Source organism: Alexandromys fortis, unplaced genomic scaffold, assembly GCF_014885135.2.
Source record: "Alexandromys fortis isolate MF-2015 unplaced genomic scaffold, M_Fortis_MF-2015_v1.1 scaffold_22, whole genome shotgun sequence".
NCBI lineage: Eukaryota > Metazoa > Chordata > Mammalia > Rodentia > Cricetidae > Alexandromys > Alexandromys fortis.
Window position 1 is genome coordinate 15,764,804 of NW_026067900.1, and position 25,911 is coordinate 15,790,714.

General features: G+C 34.7%; 1 protein-coding gene across 2 annotated transcripts in view; it reads right to left on the reverse strand.

The window, feature by feature from the left end:
- The window catches only part of Phip (pleckstrin homology domain interacting protein), a 119,631-nt gene that overhangs the window by 87,163 nt on the left and 6,557 nt on the right, over positions 1–25,911 (reverse strand). For both annotated transcript variants that reach the window (XM_050125019.1, XM_050125010.1), the window contains exons 5-7: positions 16,502–16,652; positions 16,318–16,416; positions 1,162–1,322 (exon numbers count right to left, since the gene is read on the reverse strand). In XM_050125019.1, the coding sequence (XP_049980976.1) occupies positions 1,162–1,322; positions 16,318–16,416; positions 16,502–16,652 (411 nt within the window). The remainder of the gene's footprint in view (positions 1–1,161; positions 1,323–16,317; positions 16,417–16,501; positions 16,653–25,911) is intronic.

Sequence of the window (25,911 nt, forward strand, 5' to 3'; positions counted from 1 at the left end):
AGAAGGTGAAAGTACGAAATATTGACAGTGGGAGTGAAGTACAAAAATGCCCAATGGTCTAAAAGAAGAAAATTATTTCAGATTCTTTACTTTAGCTGTTTTATAGATAACTGAATAGGTAGTTCTCAATTTAAATTCAAATTTACTGAAAGAAAAACAAAAAAATCTATAATAATTGTTAGTTTTACTAAAATTAGCAGCTGGAGAGATGGCTCAGTAGTGAGGAGTCTGTGTTATTTCTGTAGAAGACTTAGGCTTCATTCCCACACCTACATGGAAGCTCACAACCATCTGTTAACTCCATTTCCAGGAAATCTGATGCCCTCTTCTGAACTCCATGGGCACCAGGTGAACCCATATATTGTGCAGGCAAAACATTCATATGCATATAAAATAAAACAAATCTTTAAAGTTAGCAGCAATTCCCCAAAGTCAAAAATGGGAATTTCTATTTGAAGTTTCTTGATTCAAAGACAATTAAGGACTGTGTGAATGCACACTTTCAGCCCACAGGATAATGTTTAATAAGTACAACCATAGTAGTAAGACAAATATTATCCTTACTGAATAGTTATGGCACTTGAAAAAGTAAGTTGAAATGCTTCCAAAATGTTTTTTCTCCCTCAGAGCAGAAATGCTCCACTCCTTTTCCCCATAGCACACTAGAAGGAACGGAACGACTCCCAGTGCCTCTTTAAAACCATGGCTATTAGAGAATCAGGTGTGAGGAATCAAAATCCCAAGCAAAGAGTATCTCATATACTCAGAATTCCTATCACCATTTAAAGAGAACGTCCTCATGTTAGCAACTGGTTCTCTGCAGATTAATGCTTTCCTACAATTTGCCCAGGGTCTTAAAAATATGACATAACCTTTTATAAAAGCCCCACCATCAGCCTATGTGATGAATACTGAGAAATACATAAGTGAACCACATATGTGTAACTGTGATTATACTTTAGGAACTTCTGAACTTGGAAAAAGTTTGAATTTAAATAAAAACTTCTTAGAGCTTCTTAGAGCATGCTTTTAAAAATTACCCAAATTTCCAGATTCCCATTAAAAGATAAAAAAATCAAAATTTTTACTTCAAGTTCTCATTTAGGCAATGTTTCTTCAATTTTATCTATCAGAAAAGATAAGACTTTAAAGGTGACTTACAGTAAATATCCGCCTGCCAGTTCGATCAAAAGTTACACAGTACACCGATGATAAGTGTCCAAGAATTCGTTTATGCATCTTCATATGCTGATATACTGCAGTTGGAACAAGTCGCTCAAGTCTGTATTTCCCATTCAGCTTCCTTGAAAACAGAGTATCCGCTACCAAGAAAACGGGGAATATAAATGTACTCCAGAAAGAAACTGCGTTTCTTAAATTCAGATTTCTAGAAGTCATTTCATTTATCAAATGCTGATTTTCAAAAAGTGCTTTCTATATGGCTCTTAGTTTAAAGTCCTCAAATAAACAATAAAAACAATATAGTTGCTCTTTATTCTGATCTTAAAAAAAAAAAAAAGTCAAATGACTATATCCAAAGTCACAATATAAGACACAAAGCTAGATTAAAACTCAAACTTTTTTTTTTCCCTTTGGCCAGAATTCTTTAAAAAGAAAGCATTCTATATGTGTGTGTGTGCAATACAACACACATACACATACATTCACACACACACACACCTTTTAAAGCTATGAAGTAAGGTTACTATACAAAAGCAGTTAAATCTGGACTCCAGTGATTTTTATTCATCAATGAATAATACTCAAATATTCTGTCTCCCAGAATGATTTAGAACAAACCTTTCCATGAGTGAAAACAGAAGTCACTTGGGGATCTTGACGTCAAGAGCTGACTGAAGCTGATCTGCTGTCTTCTACACTGACTCCACCATAATAAAAACCTAACCTAATAACTACTGTATTTACTTCCTATACATAACTTAAGTACAGAGAAGGTATACCCAATAAATCTAGGCTAATTTTTATTTTTAACAGAAAGCGGCTGATTTCACCCAAAGCATATGCCAGCTATATTGGCTAGTTATCACTTCAGTTTCTCACTTGCACTTAACCAGAAAATTTCTTAAAAGCAGTATGTGTCATTTATGTATACAAACATACTATATATATTCTCACACATGTACATGAACACACACACAATAAGCTATTTAACCCAAACTAAGAGTCTAGCAATTATACCCTACAGCTTACAAAACAAAGGTATCTCAGGTATATTGTAAAGAATCTTGGTAGTTTTTCCACATACAATTTTGGGTCACACATTTGTGTGAGTCCTGTTGAAACGCTAACAAAACTGCATGCCTCACGGGTTTTAAAGTAACACTATTTCAAAGAAAAATTAAATTACACTTAATATTCTATCAGTATAAAATCATGTATTTGAATACAACAAATGCCTACTGTTAGCCTACAAATGTTATTCAATAATCTAACACCTAAAAACATTTACAAGTCATCTGAGAGCTGTGAATTAACTTAGTTAAGTTTAAACAGGTTATACAGTAATTTACAGTTACAGAACAGTCAGTAGTTTCCATGATGGTTGAGTCTCTGACATGTATTCCTTATACACAGAAATAACCTGGTATTAAACCATATAATGCTTGGCTCCAATTTTATTCTGTGGACACAAAACCAGTTATCAACTATCCTTCAGGAGCAAAATAAAACCATATTATTCAAATACCACAGACCACTGACATGTCAGACTCACCTGTTTGTACCCCAAGAAAATAACCGTGACATGCAACCCCAATGATGACAGTTTTATCAAGATGTACTTTAATTCCTCTATCCAAAAACTTACAAAATGCTTAGAACCTCAAACTATATAAGAATATTTAACACTGTTCAGGTATAAAGATACAACTGTTAAAGACAATTAAAATATCAAAACTATTATTTCACAATGACTAGCAATAGTATGTATCAAAATTTTTAGTTGTAACTTTTTAAAAACTCAAAGTTGATAATAATTATTGATAAAATATTTATACATGAAAAAGTGTTAGTGCCTAAAAATGGGGCTTTAGTCAATTTTCAAGATAACTATAATTAAATATGAGTCAACTGGAAAAAAATAAAAAACCCACATGACTGAAACAGTGACGTCTGCAAAAAAATTCTAGAAACACAAGAAACTATCTTTAACTACACTTAGTGACAGTTAACAAGTAATTAATTAGTTAGCATTCTATCCTGCAGTAGAAAACATTATGCTTTCAAGTAAGTTATGACCCTAGCAACAGCACTAAGGATGTGACATGGTAAGGAAATCATATATAGAGATTATCAGGTAATTGGGTTGGTGATTCAAACTGTAACTATAAGAATTAAAGAGGAAAGAACATTAAAATACAATTGCGGTCAAATTTGGAAAAAGACAACTGTATCAAAATAGGTTACTTTTACAAATTAAAAGATAATTTAGGACTCAATGACTTCACTTTTTTTATTATACCATTACTATAACATCTATCTATCCTTCTAGATCTATTTCACCGAAAAATAAAAATTACCTTGTATTTCATTCACAAGCAAATGCAGAGCCTTTTAAACAAAAAGGAATATAGGTGAATCTTGGTTAATAAGATATATAACGTTGTTTAATGTAACTTAGTTTCATGGGGGAAAAGTAAATGGCAATTATTCATATTCTAATAATAGGCTAATTATATTGAGTAAAAAAGAAATGTCTCAAATTACAAAAATTTTAAAATTTCACTAGAATACAACCTCAATGTTTTAAATGAACATGGCTAAACAGATATAAGGGGATAAAAAGCAGCTGTTCCTTTATGAGGTTACTTATAGTTCTAATTTTAAGTGGAAATATAAGTTTGGTCAAAAAGTATATTTATCTTCCTAATTATGAAAAAATGAAATATTTCTAAATTCTACCAAATAACACTAAATCATTCCCCCTTGGGAATTCTTTCTTATCATCCCAAGACAAAAAGATATCCCTTTAGGCAGACTAGTGAATTTCAAATGTTTCCCAACTTCACGTCTCATGCTTACCACACCTTTTCTATTCAAACCTACAGTATTTTCACTTCCTTTAATAGAGACCTACCCAGGTTGTACATAAACTTGTCTCATATGATGGTTACTATTAACTGTCAACATGACAAGAAGGAAGCAGGTCTCCAGGGCACACATCTAGGGGACTGTCCATAGTAAGGCTAACCTCTGAGAATGTCTGAGACTGTCTTGATCAATTAATGTGTGGAAACACATCGTAATTGTGGGTGGAATCATTTCCTGAGCAGGGGATCCCTGACTATATAAAACTGCAAGGGAAAGCTGAGCACTGGCATGCATGAATGAATTCGTTGTTCTCAGCTTTAGACTACGAATCCAATATAACTAGCTATTTCCAGTTCCTGATGTCTTGATTTCCCTCCTAATAAAGTACTGTAACCTGTAATTGTGAGCCAAATAAACCTTTTCCCTGTTAACCTGATTTTGACAGGGTATTTTATCACATCAACAGGAAACTACCCTAAGAAATAGTCCACTACCTGTCTGCATTCATTTATTACTTCTCTCTACTTTGTCAGCTTCAGGTACTAATTACCTGCTCCGTTCTTCCAACACATCAAACATGCTTCTAATATAGGGTGTTTGCACTAGTTGTACCTTCTGCCTACCATGCCCAGTGGGGGTGGGAGGTAGGAAGGGGGTGTTTGTTTGTTCTTTTAACATTTCCTCAAATGTCTGTCACCTTTCTATGAAACTAAAACTGATTTGCCTGATGAAAATCACAATCCACTCCCACCACTGGTAACCCTTGATACCCTTTATGTAGTTATGTATTTACTTAATAAAAAACTCATTTACAGATAAAATCACATTTGTATATAGCATATTTATTTCCTGGCTCTTCCCATAACATACATACAACGTAACTCCATAAATAATATATTTTGTTTGTTTTGTACTTAAGTCTAAAACCTGGCTATTTTTAGATCAACATGTATTTGGTGAATTAACAAATAAGTAACATAGTAATAAAATAACTAGGTTTAAGAAAAAATAAAAACGGAGGGTCTCTGTATCTAATAAATAAAACGATATTTTCAATATCCAAACACTGCTTTGTATTTCAACTACTCTACTAAATAGAAAAGAGCATAACAAAATTATATTTACTCAATTTTCTAAAAATAAATCAGTAATGAAATAAAATTTTGGCTCTTTTCTGTCTCTCGGAGAGGTAGCTTCCAGCTTCCGTCTCTCCTCCCCCTCCCCTTCTCCCCTCCCTTTCATAACCACTAAATAAATATCTAACCTCACTCTGAAAAAAAATTTTTTTGGAAATTAGCTACTGAAATATCAATCGCTTTGACTCTCATAGGTGAAAAGCCCACATTATACAAAATACTTGTGTATGCAAAATACCTGTGCATGCAAAGTATCAAGCTGTAGTTAAACCCATTAATTTCTGTACCAGAACGCAAAACTTTCGCAAACAAATCACTTTGTTCTTCCGGCTATTTCAAGAACTGAATTATTTCTCTAGTCACAATATTGGTGTATAGTCAATTTAGAAAATAAAACATAATGCAAAAAAGTACAATGCAAAACCCCCACTCAAAGTGATTTCATAAATTATACAAGTTTTGTTCAAAAATAGTTACTTTAAAACCTATGCAGTATTTATATTCAAATCTGACAAAAGAAATGTTAAGCAGGTTCCTTTTTTTCCTTTTATTGAAAATACTCTTTTCTCACACAATATATCCTCATTGTAGTTTCCCCTTCCTCTGTTCCTTGCAGTTTCTCTAACCTCTCCCTCCCATCCTTACCCACTCCCTTCCTACCTCTCATTAAGTCCTTTTGGAGGACTTGTGCGCCTGCTGACTGGAGGGCGGGTTTTTTATAGGGAAGAGCAAAAAGCAAGTTTACAGAAGCAAAAGCGTGGTTATCGGAATGAGGCAGGGGCTCAGCATGGGTGTCAGCAAAAGTCATCCTGTTCCTATCTTATAGATAGCCTGCTTTGCTGATGTCCTATCTTATTGATATCCTGCCTTGCAGTCATCCTATCTCGTAGACATCCTGCTCTCCTAAGCAAATGGAATGTTCTTATGAGAGCAGGCTGGCTGCTGATCTGAGAATTTTTCAAGCAAACAGGGTGTTCCCCCTCACCCCCCCCCACCCCCGGGAGCATGCTAGCTGCGGGTTTTGAGGAGGGGTCTGTAGGGTCTTTCACTTGGAGATGCCAGAAGCAAGGGATACCTGCTGAGGATACAGACCAGGTGTGAAACCAGTCCAAGAGACAAGTATGAAGTTAATAAAGCTGAAAACAGTTGGAAATCTGAAGAGCACTTTGCCATCAGACATGAAGATGCAGAATTTGCTGGTTTTCTGTCTTGCTTTGGTACAGTATTTCCTCATTATGCCCCCTTTCCTCTCTTTTGGAATGGTAATGTTATTCTGTGCCATTATATACTGGAAGTATGGTATTTATTTATTTATTTATTTATTTATTTATTTATTTATTTTGATTTACAGGGGGATACAGTTAAGAGACAGCCTTGAGTCTCAAAAGAGACTCTGGATGTTTAAAGAGTATTGAAACTATGAAAAATTATGAAGATTTTTGAAGCTGGACTATTAAATATATTTTGCATTATGATGTAGCCACAAGCATATGGGGGCCAGAAAATGGAATATGGTGGTTTGCATGAGAATGAGCTCCAGAGACTCATTTTAATGCTAAATCACCAGGGATTGAAACTCTTGAAGGGATTAAAAGGCTTAGGAGGTGTGGCCTTGGAGGAAGTGCCACTGTCTCTCTCTGACTGCAGATGAGGATATAGCTCTCAACTGCTTCTCCAGCACCATGCCTGCCTGCATGGCACCATGCTCACCACCAAGATGATAATGGACTAAACCCTCTTGGTCACAGTGGCTCTTCATAGCAACAGAACAGTGGTTAAGATAACTTTTAAACACTTATACTCCCCTAAATAACTAACCACTGTATCTAGCCTTTAAATTTTAATAATTCTCCTTTTTTCTATTTAAACTGTGATTAACAATTATGGTAGGCTAATCTATGCCATTACTAAGCATTTTAGTTTTACAATTAATGGCATTTTAATATTTCTGGGTATTTTTCATTAGTCTATTTTAAACTATTTCAATCTTGATTAACTAATTTTGAAGAAATTAAGTAAAAATATTGCAAGTCTCAATTTAGAATCATTTGCTCATAAACTGACATCTTTCATTATCAAGTTCTTATAGCTGGATCAAATCTTCAACGCAGGTGATTTTAGATAAACTTCAGCAACGTTACCCCAGTTTAATTTATTATACAGGCATTAGTTTTACCAAGTTCACTTAAGGTAGGAAAAAGCATACGTATATGCACATGCACAAGCACACAAACAGCTGTCACAGACAAGCATCTACAATCTTAGTAACTTTTTTTTTTTAATAGGTGAACCACCACCGCCTGCCTGGTAACTACATTTTCAATGACAGTAAAAAAAATACATAAATACTTATGGAAAAAAAAAATCAACAAATAAATACTGTTTCCCTCTCAAATCTTAGACTTTTTCTCCTTTTGCGAAGTAATGTACAAGCATTCAAGTAAAAAATAAAGTACCCAAGCTCAAAGATCAAAATTAACTATAATTTTTAAAAGCTCTTTAAGATGAATATAACATTTGATATACTACCTAATCTCATGTAGGAAAGTTGTTTCCTCATTAACATTAGAACCGGAGGTCCCCAGAACTACAAATTTACGAAAGCAAAGCCTGTCTATCAACCTAAAGAATTCAAGAAGATACACTGCTGCAGATTCCAAACCCAGAAAAACAATTTCTGTAAAAGAACAATTAGAAGAGAAGACAATGAAGAGGCAAAATACAGAAAGTATCTCGGCACAATTTGAGCAACCCAAGTCTTTTTTTTTTCTTTAATACAAAATACGAACTCAGATAAGTAACACTGGGGCATTTTCACAGAAGGTTGTTTCAAATAATGTATATTAATTTTATTTTACTATTTTGTCTAATTTAATTCTACGACCATGGTTTACAAACATTCACAGATGAGTGTTTTGAGTTTAACTAAGTAAAATATTTACATAAGTAGGATTTATAATAATACACCTAAATGGTTCCTAAATTAAAACAAAAAGAATGAACTGTGAATAATCTGTAACTAGGTTTCATTTTAATCGTAATTATGTCAAAAAAGGCTTTCTGAATATAAATAAGGCTTACAATCAATATCTGTATTAAAGACTTTGGAAATCTATGAAACTAAACTTTAATTAGAGCATAGAGCTAAAAATCCCAAATTATCATGTCCATCTTCAATTTTAGTGAAATAGTTCTGTATTCATCAAACATTCAGAGAACAATTCCTCTATGATCCTAAGTTCATGCTAAACAAATACTTGTCCTTACAGGATAACAGTGACTTCAGGATTCCTATCACACAAATATACTGCATGGTATCAAGTATTTAATATGGCATATTAATTTACTCAAAATGTTATTTCAAAGGACCATAAAAGGCTTCTAATATAAAAGATGTATGACAGTGGCAGTAAAAAAAAAACAAAACACCAGTTATAAATCTCTAAGGCATGACACTAAAAACTATACATCAAATATGTTGGGAAAAAAAAATCACTGAAGAAGAAAGCTATCAACTTCCAGTCATTACAGCTAGAGAGGATCATGATAGAAGGACTTCAATAGCATTAAAAACTAGGCCCAAAAGATGATACAATGGTTAAAATCACTTGCCCCAAAGCTTTTGGAGTTTGATCCCCAGGAATGAGAGAACTGACTACTAGTTGCCCTCTGACCTTCATGGGAGCACTGCAGCACAGATGTACCCATAAACAAAAATAATTGTATTTTTTAAAAGTTAAATATTAGCATATGAAGTTCAAGAATGCTGAGAAATGTCAATGCAATGTATCTGGAAATAATGGCTCATAATGGGTAACATTTACTGAGTACTATCCTACATTCTAGAAACTATTCAAAGCACTGTGTATATATTCTTATCTTTACCATAAGAAACTATATACCTCAACAGAAAGAAAACTGGAAGTAAATTGTAATGATCCCAACACCATAATGCTAGAGTATACTCCATGTTGCTTACATCAATAGTAGGAAAAGACCAAAAAAAATATACCAAAATAGCACATAACCAATTACACTCATTTCTTTTCAAAAGCTTTTCTCTATTTTCCAAGCTTTCTCCTATTCTTTCTATAATATCTAAAAAGATTAACTTATACCCAAAGTTTAATAGAAAATATTTAAGATTCAAGAAATTTAATCCCCAAAAGCATTAAAAATAAGGATAAAATAATATGAAGATATATTATGCTACAGAAATTGCCCACTGCCAATTTTATATGGACTAAAAATGATATAAAGAATTTACATATTGGTAGGCACAATGGAACACATCTGTAACTCAAGCATAAAGGAGATTAAGGTAGAAAGAGTGCAAGCATAAAGCTAGCATAGGACTCCATCAGAAGACAACACCTCAAAAAGCAAAATCAACAACAAAAAAAATATCATCATCTCATATTCTGATTTGTAAGCCAGAAGATAAGCATAACAGGCCCTCAACTTTGGTTGTTGTGGGATATTTGATCGCACTGTGTGAAAATGCTCACTGTTTTATTCTGATTAGCCTACTAAAGAGCTGAGTGGCCAACAGCTAGGTAGGAGAAGTTAGGCGGGATTTCTGCAGAGAGAGGAAGGAACTCAGGAGATAAACCTAGGTGCTGGGGAGATACCAGCAAGACACACAGAGCAAGTTGGACTTACAGAATGGAGAATAAAAAGCCATGTGGCAGAACTTACACTAATAGAAACAGTTTAAGTTATAATAACTAGCTAGAAACAAGCTTAAGCTAACAGCCAAGTTTTATAATTAATAAGTTTCCATGTCATTATTTGCGGAATGGCAACCCAAAAGAAACTGCGACTACATTTGGTTTTAAGTTTGAAATCTCTCACTGAGGGGTTGGCTCAGAAAGTAAAATGTTTGCTAGGCATACATAAGGGTCTGAGTTTGGACCAGGGCATCCACATAAAAGCCAGACATCATTTATGGCCTCAGCGCTTGAAGAGGAAGAGACAGTGATATCCAAGAGACTTGATGAGACCTGATTCAAGAGCTGAGATGAAGAGCAACAGAGAATGACATGTGATACACTTCTGCCTCCACATGTGTATGCATGGATTTGTACCTGCACATACATACATTTACACAGGAATGCCCCCACACACACAAATTCACTGTACTTTAAAGTAAAAGATAGATCAAAGACAGCTAAGTTCTATTTTATTTAGGATTTAAAAGGGAAAATCTAATGCACTTTAGAAGCATGAAAATTATTCTGATACTTTTAATAAAGACATGTACAGAAAATGACAAACTAAAAATCTCAATTTGAAGGCCAGATAACATATGGAAAATATTTCAACATGATTTGGTTCATTTCTACAGCACCACCTAGAGCAGAGCAAGACAAATTACATAATGAACAGCTCCAACTTCAGCCAAAGATGATGATTACAGTATTAAATGGACAATCTCATAATCAGGTTAATAATAATAATTAAGAGAGGTAATGGGAAATAGAAGATAGAAATAATCTCTTGGGCAACAGAATAACCATGAAAGTTTTTCTCCTTATTTTACTAATGTAAATAAAAGGACTGGTATAATTAGGAGCTAAAAATCCTCCCATGTTCAGTTTTGGTGTTCAGTTGTTTTACTTTAAAAAAAAAAAAAAAAAAAAACAGAAAAACAGATTTAGTAAATACTTTAGGAGATGAACAAGGTCCAAAAAGAAGCAAAGCAGGTGAAATTTCAGGCAGAAAGAAATGATAATCCCAGGAATTATTCAAAAAGTTACATGAGCCAAATAAACAGGAGATAACATGAAAAAGAAAAGAATGACTATTATTATTCCTAGAGATGGTATTTATTTCCCCTTTTCTTTACTAGAAATCAATCTGATGCTACTTCAACTAGAAAATACTACAGTAAACGAGTACTTTTAAATTTTAAGCATAGTTTTTGGCCAAGTATGGTGAGGGACACCTTTAATCACAGTTCTTGGGAGGCAGAGACAGGCAGATCTCTAAGTTTGAGGCCAGCCTGGTGTACAGTATGAGTTCCAGGACATGCAAGGCTACACAGAGAGACCCTGTCTCAGAAAAAAATTAAAATTAGTTTTTTGTTAGTGCTGGGGATCAAACTTAGATGTCTACCCTTAAAATGTTATATAGTTTTTTCTATGTCAAACATCTCAGTTATTTAACTTTGAGCCAACTAACATTTACAGAACTCATTGAGCCAAGTTTAGGCAATAGGATGTTAACAAAGAAGACATGGTACTTACACTTGTGGAGATTGAGCTTAGCAAGGAAGAAAGAAAATAAGAATTTATAAGATTGTTGTAGAATATTATTTTAATTGGGCAAAGATGTGTTATATTTGTTTATGCTGCATTTGCTTAACAATGCAAGGATGTGTGTTAATTATATAAAAGTGTGCTGCATTTGTTTCACCTTGCCTGCCTAAGGTATCTTGAGGTGCTTGACTGGTCTAATAAAAAGCTAAACAGACAATAGTTATGCAGTAGAGATAGGCAGGGCTGGAAGGCAGAGAGAATAACTAGGAGAAGAAACCTAGGCTAGAGAAGAATGCAAGGAAAGGAGAAAAGAATGACGAAAGAAAGGGGGGACACACCCAGGGTCAGAAAGCAAGCAGCTGCCAGTCATCCAAACACAAGAAGCAGGGAAATAAAAAATAAAAAGCCCTTAGGCAAAAGGTAGATAAACAGGTTACTTTAAGTTAAAAGAGCTAGCCAGAAAAAAAGCCTAGTAAGTCATCTCAATGTCACAATTAGGGAGCTGATTGGTGACCCAAAAGAAAGTGCCTGGTACAAACAATGGTAAGTGTTATCAAGAAATTTTGGAACATATAGTAAAGGTTCCAAACATATGGGGAAGGGGGAGTTGAAGTAACTTTATCTAGAAATCTAAAAACTGAAAATAGACAAAATATGTTGACAGGAGGGGAATATAGTCCCAAGTTGAGAGCACAGCATGCACCCTGGGGCCTTAAAGAACATTAAAAGTGGAGACAGGAAAAGGGTTGGGATTTGCTGACAAGCCAAATTACCTGGAGTTCAATCCCTAGGACCAACATGGTGGGGAAAATGAAAAGAAAAAAAAAAAAAAAATCAATCCTCACAAGTTGTTCTCTGACCTCCATACACATGTGTAGTACATGCATGCGCACACCGCTCACAAACAAAATAAATGCAATAAAAATTTCAAGAAGTCAGTTACAGAGCTAGACAAGGTGGTAGAGACTTGTAATTCTAACTCTGCAAAGTCAGCCTGAAATGCACAATGAGAATCTCAAGAAAAAGAAAAAAAGAGAAAAAGCCCCAAAGTAAGTCTAGGATGATTAGCACACAAAATACAAAAGGGCAAAGAACATGTGGCAGATGCATTTTAACTAAATTCCAGTGAAAATACATTCAAGTCTTCAGTGAGAAATGCACAGAATAATGTAAGTTTTGCTTTAAGATAATTTATTGTGGCAGCAATGAAAACGAAACTGGAAAGGATGTAACTAACAGCAAAAGTTAATTAAGTAAAACAAATCCAATTATTCAAACTACAAAATTTGGGGTTAGGAATGTAGCTTAGTTGGTAGAGTTCTTACGTGAGAAAAGGTGTGGTAAGGTACACACCTACCATCTCAGCTCTCAAGAGGTAAAGGGAGGAGAATCTCAAGTTCAAAATCATCCTCAGTTCTAAGTCTAACACATGAAGATTCCTATAATTTTCTTAGGAAACTGAGTCCCTGATTTCAAATTCAAGTACTTATCTGACACTACATAAACTTGAGGGAATAGCCACAATTCATTATTTCTACAGTCCCTATACTAAGGCACACTTCCAACAATTGCTATACTCAAATAATACATGAACACAGCTGGTATGTTAAAGCATAAGTTATTTCACGGAAGTAAAGGGTGCTATATAATAATTATATGAAGCTAAATGCAGAAGCTGCAAATCAAAGCAACCAGGGAACACACTAGATTTGTTACCAAGTCTACAATTCGGTTTCTTCATTAATAAAAGGGGTCTCTTTTTTTATTGACTTTTATTGAGCTCTACATTTCTTCTCTGCTCCCTTCCCTACTTCTCCCCTCCCCTTCAACCCTCTACCAAATAGATCTTCCCCTCCCAAGGAGATCTTGTCTTTTTCTACTTCCCATGTAGATTAGATCCGTCATGTATGTCTCTCTTAGAGTCCTCATTGTTGTCTAGGTTCTCTGGGATTGTGATTTGTAGGCTCGTTTTCTTTGCTTTATGTTTAGAAGGCACATAAGAGTGAGTACATATGATAATTGTCTTTGTGGGTATGGGTTACGTCACACAAAATGATGTTTTCTAGCTCCATACATTTGCCTGCAGATTTCAAGATGTCATTATTTTTTCTGCTGTGTAGTACTCCATTGTGTAAATGTACCACATTTTCCTTATCCATTCTTCAGTAGAGGGGCATTTAGGTTGTTTCCAGGTTCTGGTTATGACAAACAATGCTGCTATGAACATAGCTGAGCACATGTACTTGTGGCACAGTTGAACATCTTTTGGATATAACCCAAAAGTGGTATTCCTGGGTCGAAGAAGGTTGTTTCCTAATTTTTTAAGAAATTGCCACGCTGATATCCAAAGGGGTTATTCCAGCTTGCACTCCCACCAGCAATGCAGGAGTGCTCTAAAAGGGGTCTCGTTACAGAGCTGCTATGATATGCAAATGACACCACTTGTTCTGCAAACTCAAAGCTATTTTACACTAACCTTTATTTACACTTGCTGTCCCTAAGCAATCAAAGCATATATGTAATAAAAGTAAATTATTTTGTGGGAGACTGGTGTAGGAGGTCCTTCTGTCTATGTGTTGCTTTCATTGGTTGAATAAAGAAACTGCCTTGGCCTTTTGATAGGGAAGAAATTAGGTAGGCGGAGTAGACAGAACTGAATGCTGGAAAGAAGGGCAGACAGGCAGGTGCCATACCTGCCTGAGACGGACGTAGGTTAGAATCTTGCCGGTAAGCCAGTCACGTGGTGACACACAGGTTTAATAGAAATGGGTTAATCAAGATGTGAGAGCCAATAAGAGGCTAGAACTAATGGGTCAGGCAGTGATTTAATTAATACAATTTCTGTGTGATTATTTTGGGGGTTAAGTTAGCCAGGTGGCTGGGATGAGAAGCAGGCCCACTCCTCCTATAACAGGAGACTATTTTATTTCATTGAGTCTTACTGGAGGAACTGAATAAAGCACTAATATCTATCTATATAAGATCTACTCAGCCTGACTATGAATTATCCAATTTCCAAAAATTTTTCCAGAAAATGTTCAAATATTAAATTCAAAGGATTTTTGAAGAAATTGAAAAAAAATCAAAGACCTAATGAAAAGATGACAAACTGTTTCATTTACAAAGATGAAAACACAACACCAAACTCAGAGAGAACTGAAAGGAGTTGTGAGTGCATCTGAATTCATAGTAAGTTGCTTGTCATCATGGGATGGGAGAATTTTTAATCTCATATATAACTTAAAAATAAATGTGATCAATTATTTACTTAAGAAATAAAAGCACAACTTTGTAAGTACTAAAATCCCCATGGAAATTGTGCATTTTTCAAAAATGTACTCCTTTGTTTTGTCAACTGTAACTTGAAATAAAAATTTAAAAAGAACTTTGGTATAATGCAAACACATCTTCGAAAGCTTTAAAAGTTATCCTATTTTATGAAAGAAAAAAAAAGAAAGGAAAAAATGACCTTGGAGGGGCAATGCCCCTTTTACAAAGTTTTTACAATGTTTCCAGAGGATAGAAAAGTGAAAAGAATTTTAAGTTAGCATTATGTCAAATGGAAATGAGAAGTATATTTAAAGACAGATAAATTAAGAAGCAAAGGGCAATATAAAATGTAAAGAAAATAGATGCTTAAAACAACTATTCACAAACTGTGAAACTGTTAAGCAAAAGCTACGATGAAGAAAGCACAAGAAAATGAGTTGTGGAAGGAGAACAGCTACTGAGAAAGCAGACTGGGATGAATATGCTGAGGTGAGGGGTGCTAAGTGAGGATTACGCATAGAGGGATAAAGTATGAACTGAAGGGAAAAAAGGAATAAGAAAAAGCAGTATAGCATATTTTATAGAATTATTTTTAATCTTAGACTAATACTAAAATGGTGATAAATCTTACCAATAAAAGATTAAAAAAAAAAACAGAGCCAACTATGATTATATAACATACAAATATCAGGGTACTTATAAAAAACAGGTAAAATGAAATGATCCAGAATGCATAACAGAAAGAAAAAATTGTAAACAGAAAAGAGAACAACAGACTAAAAAAAAAATCTTTTATTTGATTAACTGAAGCTCTAGAAAGGAAAAATAATGAAGTGGACATTATTTTAAAATACTAAGAATTTTTCAGCCCCACTAAAAAACATCAGGCAGGAGCGGGCATGTGAGAAAAGAAGCTAGAACAAGCAGAAGACTCTAATAGCCAGGGGCTGACATAACGGTAGATGAAATAAATCTCTAAAATGTCATGATTTACCTTTTTATTACTGTTTTTGGAAGAGTAAAGATAAAGTCATAAAGCTAAGATTATAATACTAGACAATATACTGGAAGAGAGAAAAGTATAAGACAGATCAAGAAGTCTATACCTGAGAACGTTCTATAAATTCACAAGTGATAGGCTATGTCTAGAACGTCTAGTTAGAATGGAGGCGATGGCCTGTGTCTAAAAAGCAATTCAAGAGGAAAACTTATTTGCAAATTCGTTCTCTTTGAAACTTTAGATTAAAATATGTAATGCTTATTAAAAAAAAAAACCAAACTAGTTGTTTACTAAGATTACAATGAACTGGAATTATAATACTAATTAAATGAACATAATGTAACTTCTAGTAAGGAAGTTTGAGGAAAAAAATAAAACACTGAGATGCCCAATCTTCATAAGAAACAATGCCTATAATTTATAATTGTACATTATGACCATTATTAAAGTTATTTACTTACGTAATCTGAGAAGTTTCTCATCTTTGAATGTTGATATGCATAATATAAAGCTCTGTGACATCACAGTAACTAAAAACTTTATTTTCATTAGTCTTTTACCTAGAGGACATCACAACATGATATGAGTAAACTCAACTCACCAATGCTAGGTGGGCTACCATAGTTAACTGGAGACTCTGGTGGCCTTCCACAATGTAGTGCAGCCAAAGCAGATCCTTTCCATACCACATGCTTGCAGCCTATCAAAACATACATTTTATAAATACAAAAATAAAATATAAAATTGAGAAAAAGAATGTCTAAATTGAAAAAAGAAATTCATACTTTTATTTGTACGTAACAAGGACTGTCTCCCAGCTCCTAATAAAGTTTGAACTCCAGGAACACTCTGAGGAATTTCTTGCTCAAGAAGAGGTCCTAGTCGATGACAGATTTGCAGCAAGTGATCAGGTGCAAGATGTCTATAATACTTCACCTATTATGTCAAAAAAAGACATAGGAACCTATTATGTCCAAACAAACAAAAATATTTGCTATGTAATGTTAAGTAAAAAGATTTTCAAAAATTACACTGTTTAGGCTAGTCAGCACTGTTTACACTCCAAGAGAATGTTCAGATTTTGTTAAACCACTTAATTCACATAACAAAGTAACCCTATCATCCAGTACACTGAGGAAGAAAAAGTTGCTATAAATTCATGTAAACTAAACGTAGTTCTGTAAATTAACATGCTAGCCAGTGCCAATACTACACACTGATAAACACACAGTTTTGGGGCAGGGGTAGCCGAGGGTGCATAATGTTCTGGGTTTTTTTTTTTTTTAATCTCAGATACTATAGGCCTGGTGGTAACTATAACCCTAGCAGCAGTCTGGAGGTGCAGATTAAAAATAGGGATTTTTAAAACCTTAAAGCAGCAAAAAGATTAAAAAAAAAACCATAAAGTCAATGTTCTGAAACTATTATAATAAAATGCAAAGTTAAAAACAATTAGTCTTTTTAGATTCTCATTATAAAAAGCTAAAAGATATTTAATATACCATCTATGCTAACTTTTGTTGTTTTTCGAAATAGGGTTTATCTCCATAGTTCCAGCTGTTCTGGAACTCACTATATAGACCATGTTGGCCTCAAAATAAGAGCCTGCCTCTGCCTCTCAAGTGCTGGGATTAAAAGTGTGCACCACCACGCCTCCATCATGCTAAAATTTTAATTTACCAAAAAACTTTCGAGGGGGGGGGGGGCACGTGAGACAAAATTCTAACTGTTGCATCAAATAAGTTTCAACAGTAAAATAAGCTATCTACTATAAAAAGATGGACCACATTAAGAACTCCACACACCTGATTAACTTTTATCAGTATTTGAAACATGTCTGTTGTCGATTATAATAAAATAGTCCCATGCTAGCTCAGAATTGACTATAATAAAGGTAGCTTTATTAGGGGTAGACTCACAGATCAGCAGTCCTCTGCATGAGTGGAAAACAGGAATCGAATCCAGCAGCCAAGGGGCTGCACACGTTTTTACATCTGTATATATAGTACATTTGACCACACCCAAAATGGGCCAGTATCTTAAAGGCTATTGGTTGAAGGATTCCCACAGCACCTCTTTTTCAATATTTCATCTTTTAGTAATTTTTTTCAAAACATAAAATGAATTAAATTAGAATATATACTATCTCACAACTTTATATTTACCTATCAAAGTTATAAAATATGTCCTATTATAGAAAATAACCATTCAAGTAAGATGCTCTCAAAAGATGCTGAGAACCAATGATGACTCCTCAGGTGAAAACCACAACTAACTTTGGTTGCCTTTTCCCTGCCATTTTCTGTGTGGGGTAGTAGATTCCAGAGGCCACATACATGACTTATGATTTCACAATAGAATCAACAAAAACTAATAGTCTAAGCCAGATATTAAAGATTCACAAAAAGGTAAAGAAAAAAGCCACTTCCCGTATAAATTTGTTTTGGAAAAATTGTAAGATATATATTACCTATGATTACATCAAATTAGATTACTAAACTGGTATTTAATAGGTCTAGAACATGAAACATTAATGACAACCACCAGTAAAATGTAACACACATTAACAAAGGAACACAGTAATTTGTAGTACTGAAAAGGGGCCTTGAGCCCACGCCTAAAAGCCTTAAGCCCAAACTGTAAAGGATTTCACCCACTGGGCAATCTTAATATGACTTTCTTAAAATAATCCTGAAGGCTAGTAAATAAATAAATCCTTTCGTGATATATTACCTGTTATATTCCTTTTATTTTCCCCTTCCTCACTGCTGGGGATAAAACTCAAGGCCTTGAGCATGCAAGCAAACATTCTACCACCAAGATACATCTTTAGGTTTTGTTATAATCTGCAGACTAGCACACGCGCCTATGTGTGTATATGCATGGTTTTTTTTTTTTTTTTTTTTTTTTTTGAGACAGGGTTTCTCTGCGAAACAGTCCTGGCTGTCCTGGAATTCACTCTGTAAACCAGGCTGGCCTCAAACTCACAGATATTCACCTGCCTCTTTGCCTCCCAAGTGCTGGGGACTAAAGGCATGCGCCGCCACCACCCAGCACATAAATATTTTATAATGTTGGCTAATAAATATCTGTCTAACACTAAGCCAATTAAGAGAAATCTTACTCCAGAAGACATTCCTGTTGTGAAGATAACATGGAACCATACTGTCACACTGATAATTAAAAACAACAGTCTAGAATATGAATGTGTGTGTGTGTGTGTGTGTGTAAGTTGCTTGGCAGAATGAATCTCTTTAGAAAAAAGGAGCTTTAATAAAATATGCATTACAAATTATGTACAATATACTCTTTTGGCCAGTGTCAGTAAAGCCTTTGAGACTCCAGATAAATCTGTTTTCAACTTTAAGACAGCTAGGGCTGTTACACAGAGAAACCCTCTCTCAAAAACCGAAAAAGAAAAAAACACTAATAAGTAGCACATTAGTAAACTAAATTATCTTTAGTGTTTATAAGAAAACATAACAAAAGATTTTTAAAATTATATTTAAACTTTTCTCTGATAAGCACCAGAAAAGTTCGGGATTCCGGTTACAAGGTGATTCTAGTTAGCAAAGTTATCTAAGTAGTTCAAAATATCTTGAATGTTCTTACTACACATAGATATGATAAATGTATCAGGGGATGGATATGCTAAATTCTGACTGATAACCATACAACACATATGTATCTAACATCGCACTTTACCTTGTAAAGAATTCGGGTGAACTGAAAATATGACTAAGCCTGAGAAGACGGCTCAACCAAGAATGCTTGTTGAGTGAGCATGGGGAGCCGAGTTCAAATCCCTAAAGCCCACAAGAAAATCGAGAGGTGGTCACGCATGCCTATAACTGAGGATAGAGATAGGAGGACTGCTGCCTGGGGCTTACCGATAGTCTAGTGCCAGGATCAGTAGAAGACCCTGTCTTAAAGGTCTAACAAACAGAGTGATTAGAGCAGCATACCTGCTATAAAACACACACACATACCTAAGTTAAAAAAATTTAAAAGTAAACTTTACATGAAAAGGGCCTGGAATATTTATAATGTGCCCTTCAAATCAAAACTTGTACAATTATTGCTTTAAATTTTTTTTTTTTAATTCACATGTGTTTGTGTGCCATCAGTGCCTGCAGAGACAAGAAAGCATTAGATCCCTAAGAACAGGAGTTACAGGCAGGTGCTGGAATCTCAACTCAGGTCTTCGGCAAGAGCTACAAATGCTCTTAAAACATTGAGCTATCTTTCTGGCCCAAACATAAGTATTTTAATATGACCTCTAAAACCACTCAATTTCTTTTCAGTCTTCTTACTTTAGCAAGATGAAGTTCATAACGGTCTTGTTTTACAATCTGCAGGAAGAATACATTTCATATAGTAAGACTGGTAACCTTTTCTACAGATCTGTACCTTTTAGTAAAATATTATGAATACACTTTGACTAAAGCTTTCTTTGATAATGCAGATTATTTCAATTTTTCAAACTCAAATTTCACTTTCAAGTTAGAAGAGACATTTAGTTCTTAAATGCTATGCTTTCTCCAGTTTTTGATCTATTAAATATAGAAACTGACATGTCTACTAGAAATCTTTACCCACCCACTTCCAAACCTCCGTATCTCATATCTAAGCTTCACGTCCTTTCATAAGCTGTTCATACTACCTTAGTCCCTTCTTTCTGCACACCTTTTGTTCTCCTTTCAAGTTTCCCTTAATCACCCTTACATTGCACGTTATGTACTTTAATTTTTTGTTGCAGAATATTATTTTAAGGTATGTTACCTTTGTTTATGCTCTGGAACATTTGTTTAATGATGCAAGGACGTGTTTGATTAAAAGTCACCTGTGGTCAGGAGGCTGAGTCAGCAACTAGCTGACAGGAAGTAGTAGGGAGAGCCAGGTGGAGAAGGGTTTATAAGGAGGGGTGCAGGAGCAGGAAAACTTCATGGGAGATACCAGAGGTGAGTTGCTTGCTATTCAGCCTCTGGGGAGAGATTCAACCGTTGAATCTCAAATTCTTTAGAGCAACAGAGATTTAGATCCGTTCCATTGGTAGCTTTAAAAGAATTGGGGCCTGGGGAACCCATTCTTGCAGCCCAACTGCTGCTGGGAGCAGGAGAGTTGCACTTGCTGACTAGGATAGCTATAGTTTAAAAGGCAGCAACAATTAAAAATGAGGACAACAATTCTTTATAAGTCTTGATACTTTAAACCTCAGTCGGAATCTAATGGTAATTATAATCCTCATCAGAAATTCATTCTATGCCTCGAATTTCTAAAGGTCTCATGCTTATTGCATCACCAATCAACTTACTTGTCTGTGTCCTGTGTAAGACCCAGTTTACTAGGGACCTAACGAACTTCTGAGGGTTAATAAATGATTATTTAGGTAAACAAACAAGTTAACAAAGAAATGCTGACCTCGCCACTACCCAATACTGAAAACATTTTATTAGCACTTATCCTAGCACATCAAAATAGAGAAAAAAAAATGTTTTGCTTTATTCTAGTGGTTTCAAACATTTTTCAAAGCCATAGAAAATTCCCCAAATGAAATTCTAAATTAAACAGGAAAGTACAGGTTTAAATTGTTCTAACGTTAAGTGTTAAACATTAAAGTGTGCTAACATAAGTAGCCCCAAGGAATACATACTTGAGCATTCTGGTGTCACTATTTCTCTTCAGCAGTCTATAAGGAATCACCAAAGGTGTGTGTGTGGGGGGGGGGGGGGTGTGAAAGAGACTAACAATAAGCTCCTGAGTCCTTTTCCATACCTCCTTTCATCTACTTATGGGGGGAGCTATTCCCCCCATCAAATCCCTAAAGCTACAACTTAACCTACTGTTTCTTAGAGCAATTGTTCCTCTTAATATGTAACATCTAAATTCTCTATCTATGCTATGAATCCTAACTTGACTTCAAAGAAACCCAAACCATAAGCTAGTCCTCCTTAGTCTGAAGTTCTTCTCAGCCACCTCCTTCCTATTCATGCCTACATTTAAATATCCTCAAGTTTCTTCACAAAACCCCCAAATCCTGCCTAACCTGTTCTCCATCCCCCTTTTCAGCTTTAATCATCCAGATGCATTTCTAGTGTTTGCCTCATCAGATACGTTCTTTTTATTTTTGATAGTTCATTATTAGTCTCATTTCTTCTCTCACTCTCTTGCCTCGGTCAACAGTTTCATTTGCATAAATTAAAACAAAAAGCATCCAAGAATAAATGCTCAAGACTAGTGGGTGGTACAATCTCCCAAAATTATCTACTATATGATTCAAGTTCTATCACTTTTTGAGATACTATTTTGGAAATGAAAAGCAGGTAAAGCATTGTTAAAGGTTAGACACATTAAGACAGAGTGAAAGTAGTTATAAAAGGACAATGTAAGAGGTCCCTGTACTTGTTGGCTATGGTATTGAATAAATTAAACCACATGTAATGTCCTTAGCATTGCACCTGGTGTAAGAACCAACTGTTACTTTATATCCCAAGTTAGACATTACATATGGACTCATTAATATATTGGGGAATAAATATAATAAAAATAATAATCACACTGAATGTAACATGCCCCCCACACACACATAAATAAGCAAGTGCGGGGAAAACTGGGATCTAAATCATGATAATGACTGTATCAAAGTCATTAACATCACCATGATTTCACAAAATATTCTCACTGGACCTAAGTGCATATAGGCTCCCAAGTACTTTAATACAAAATTCTATTAAAAAGTAATGTTGCCGGGCGGTGGTGGCGCATGCCTTTAATCCCAGCACTCGTGAGGCAGAGGCAGGCAGATCTTGTGAGTTCGAGACCAGCCTGGTCTACAAGAGCTAGTTCCAGGACAGGCTCCAAAGCCACAGAGAAACCCTGTCTCGAAAAACCAAAAAGTAATGTTGACAGTAGAATCCCAAGTTTATTTTTAAAATAAATACAAAACACCAGAAAAACAAAAGCATCATTGGAGTATTGGAGTTCACCTTAACTACTGATTTTTTTTTTAAAAATAAATCTGTATTTTAATGTCTCTTCCATCATCTAGCCTTAATTTTCAAGCTATTCTCTGGCTTTGCTCTATCTGTGGACCCATTCCTTCTTACAGGTTCATCCTCTTCTACCTGGACACAAAGTGGTGTTCCTTGAGATCTTAGCTGTCAGAGCCCAAATCCATACATGTTTTCCTCACACTACATATTCTCTTTGGGAAACTATTATGCTAATTCCCAAATTTACATCTATTCTTAGCTTTGGTCATTCAACTTCCTCAGGACGCCAGGAATCCTAGGAGTCTCCTTTTTTAGAACTCATTTGGAAAACTGCAGCCATGGACCCTCCACACAAAATGCTCCAAAACAGGGACTGTCAACACCAATCAGGTTTAAAAAATGACTCTTTTCCCCAAAGAATGATCCATAGGTCTATAGCAATGTTTTTCACATCAGAGTAAAAACTTCTCTATAAAATAATACAGCTCTTCTCATTTCTTTTCCACTTTGGTCAAAATTACATGTTTATCACTTCTTTCTCAGATCATACATAAGAAATATTTCTAGAATTATTAACTGCAATTTGAATGGTATAATCATCTGAGAATGTGAATTGCAGCACACCAGGAAAAAAGGGGGGGAAAAACTAAGCTGGCTGGCTGGTTAATCTGCAACTTTGGGTAAACCAACCTGTTTCTGGGTAGCATGCTATTCTGGTCAGTGTTCTGTCAACTGGACAAAAGCTAATGTTGTGTGAGAGAGGTGACTCAGTTTAAAAAAAAATGCACAGATTATCTATAGACATGTCTGTGAAACATTTTCTTCACTGAAAATTGATGTGGGAAGTCTCAAGACTCCTGGTCAGGTGTCCCATATTGTAGAAGAAAGCAGACAAGAAGAATTAAACCAGTGTGCTGCTCTCTGGCTTGTTTCTATTCCTGCCTCACTTAAGTTTTTGTCCTTACTTCTCTCAGTGAAGGACTGTAACATGAAGGGTTAAGATGAAATAACCCTTTCCTCCTCCAAGTAGCTTTTGGTCATGGTGTTTACCACAGCAATAGAAAAGCAAAGTAAACTAAGTTCAGCAATTATCAGAAGGTAGTGTAATCAGGGGCTGGAGAGATGATGGCTCAGCGATTAAGAATGCTAGCTGCTCTTCCAATGGTCCTGAGTTCAATTCCCGGCAACCAAATGGTGTTTCACAACTGTCTATAATAGGAACTGATGCCTTCTTCTAGCATTCAGGTATACGTGCAGAGTACTCATTCATAAAATATTTAAGTTTTTTAAGGAAAAAAAAGGTATCATCAGAAGGATGTTGCTATGAGGAAACTGAAAACCAATGATTTCCACTAGACATACTATGATTAAGTACTTCTCTTATTCAGCTGGACAGTGGTGAGGTACAACTTTCAACCCTGCACTTGGGAAGCAGACAAAGGCAGTTATGAGACCAGCCTGGTATTCACAGCAAGATCCAAGACAACCAGGGTTATAGAGAAACCCTGTCTCAACATACCAAAAAAATTTCTTATTCAACTTTTAAAAGAAAAAGACATTTCATGTCAAAGCAGCCAGTCATTAGACTTACAAAGTGAATGGAGAAAGCACTGTTAAATCTAAGTGTCCTCATCACCACAAAGAAGGCATCACTAACTTATTCTTTGAACCATCTGATGCCCTTAGCACTACACAGTAAAGAGTCTACTGTTACTTTAAGGACACTCTAAGCGTATATTACATAGTGACCATATATTGGGAAGAAATATTACCTAATCCAGGAAACTGTTTGGGATAGCTTTATTTTTTTCAACTTCCATACAAGTATATAATACACACTGGGTATATTTCTCCCCAGGCCCCTACCTGACATTCTCTCATCCAGACTCCTTTTAGTCCCCTTTGTCCCCCTTGTCAGTTTCACTTCTGGATTACATATACACATGAATTACACATCAATATAAAATCCAGTGAATTTTCAGAATGAAGTTAACTCAATAGTCATTTCAATTACTTGGTTTTCCTATGTTGACCTAAAAATGTCCTTTCCTTTAGCAAATTGATATTTATGAAAATGATGATCAATGTTCAGCACTAATATGTTTTAATTAAAATACTTCATATTCACTCCTTCCATGTGATTAGGTCAAAAATCTTTGTCAGATCAAAAGGGCTGGCAACTTCTGCTCTCTGTATTTTGCATTATAAAAGACCAGTTGAGTAGAATACAACTCTCATTTTTCTAACTATTCTAGTACATTAAAAATTACAAAAAACATATTCACTGTTTATAAGCCTTTTCATAAAAACTACAAAATTTTAAAACTAAAAGTCTCAAAACTTCCAAATTTAAAAGCTGCTATGATTTTTGAAGTATGAGTTAAATTTTATTTATCATTTTTAAAGCTAGGATACATTTTCTAAGTAACTTTTTACTATCTTCTCCACAAAAAAACATCTTGGTGCCAACTATTTTTCAAAACTTAATCTTTTTTTTTTTTTTTTTTTGTAAAGACTAAAGATTTACTAACAAATGTAGAAAACTCTACCTATAAGGTAAATCTGTTCAAGAATTTATCTTCAGAAAATAGGAGACAAACTAATCAGGTCCAGGTCTCCAGATTCCAACAGTTTATAGTACTGTTTCCTTCTCAAAACTTTAGTTTTCCCCAGTAATCACACAAGCTTGAGCATTAAAAATTTAATAGAATCTATAAATCAAATTTTCTAAGTTAGGTTAACTAATTTGAGAATTCTTAAATTTTCATCACTTCCTTATAAGATGCTTAACAACACAGAACCTTGCCAACATCAAAATTAATCTGGGAAATTTACTTACTAAGTACTTGGAAACAAACATAACATGAACGCCTGTCTTCAAGAATTCAATCAAAAGAACACATTTAGATAATTCAGTTATCTTATCAATACAGTACCTGTCAGTTAAAGAAAATGACAACACAAATATCTTCAACTTTATTCATATAAACTGACTGTTCTGCTTTTAAAAAAAAAAAAAAAAAAAAAAAACTCTTCAGATTTCTCCACACTTCAAAGCAGGAGTGCTCAATTCAGACCAACACCTTGAGTTTTTAAAATTAAAATTAAATATTTGCTATGTACAATAAATTCTCTCAAACATATTAATATTAGAGTATAATTTAAAACTCAAATTTATGAATCTGATAAAGATACCCCCTCAA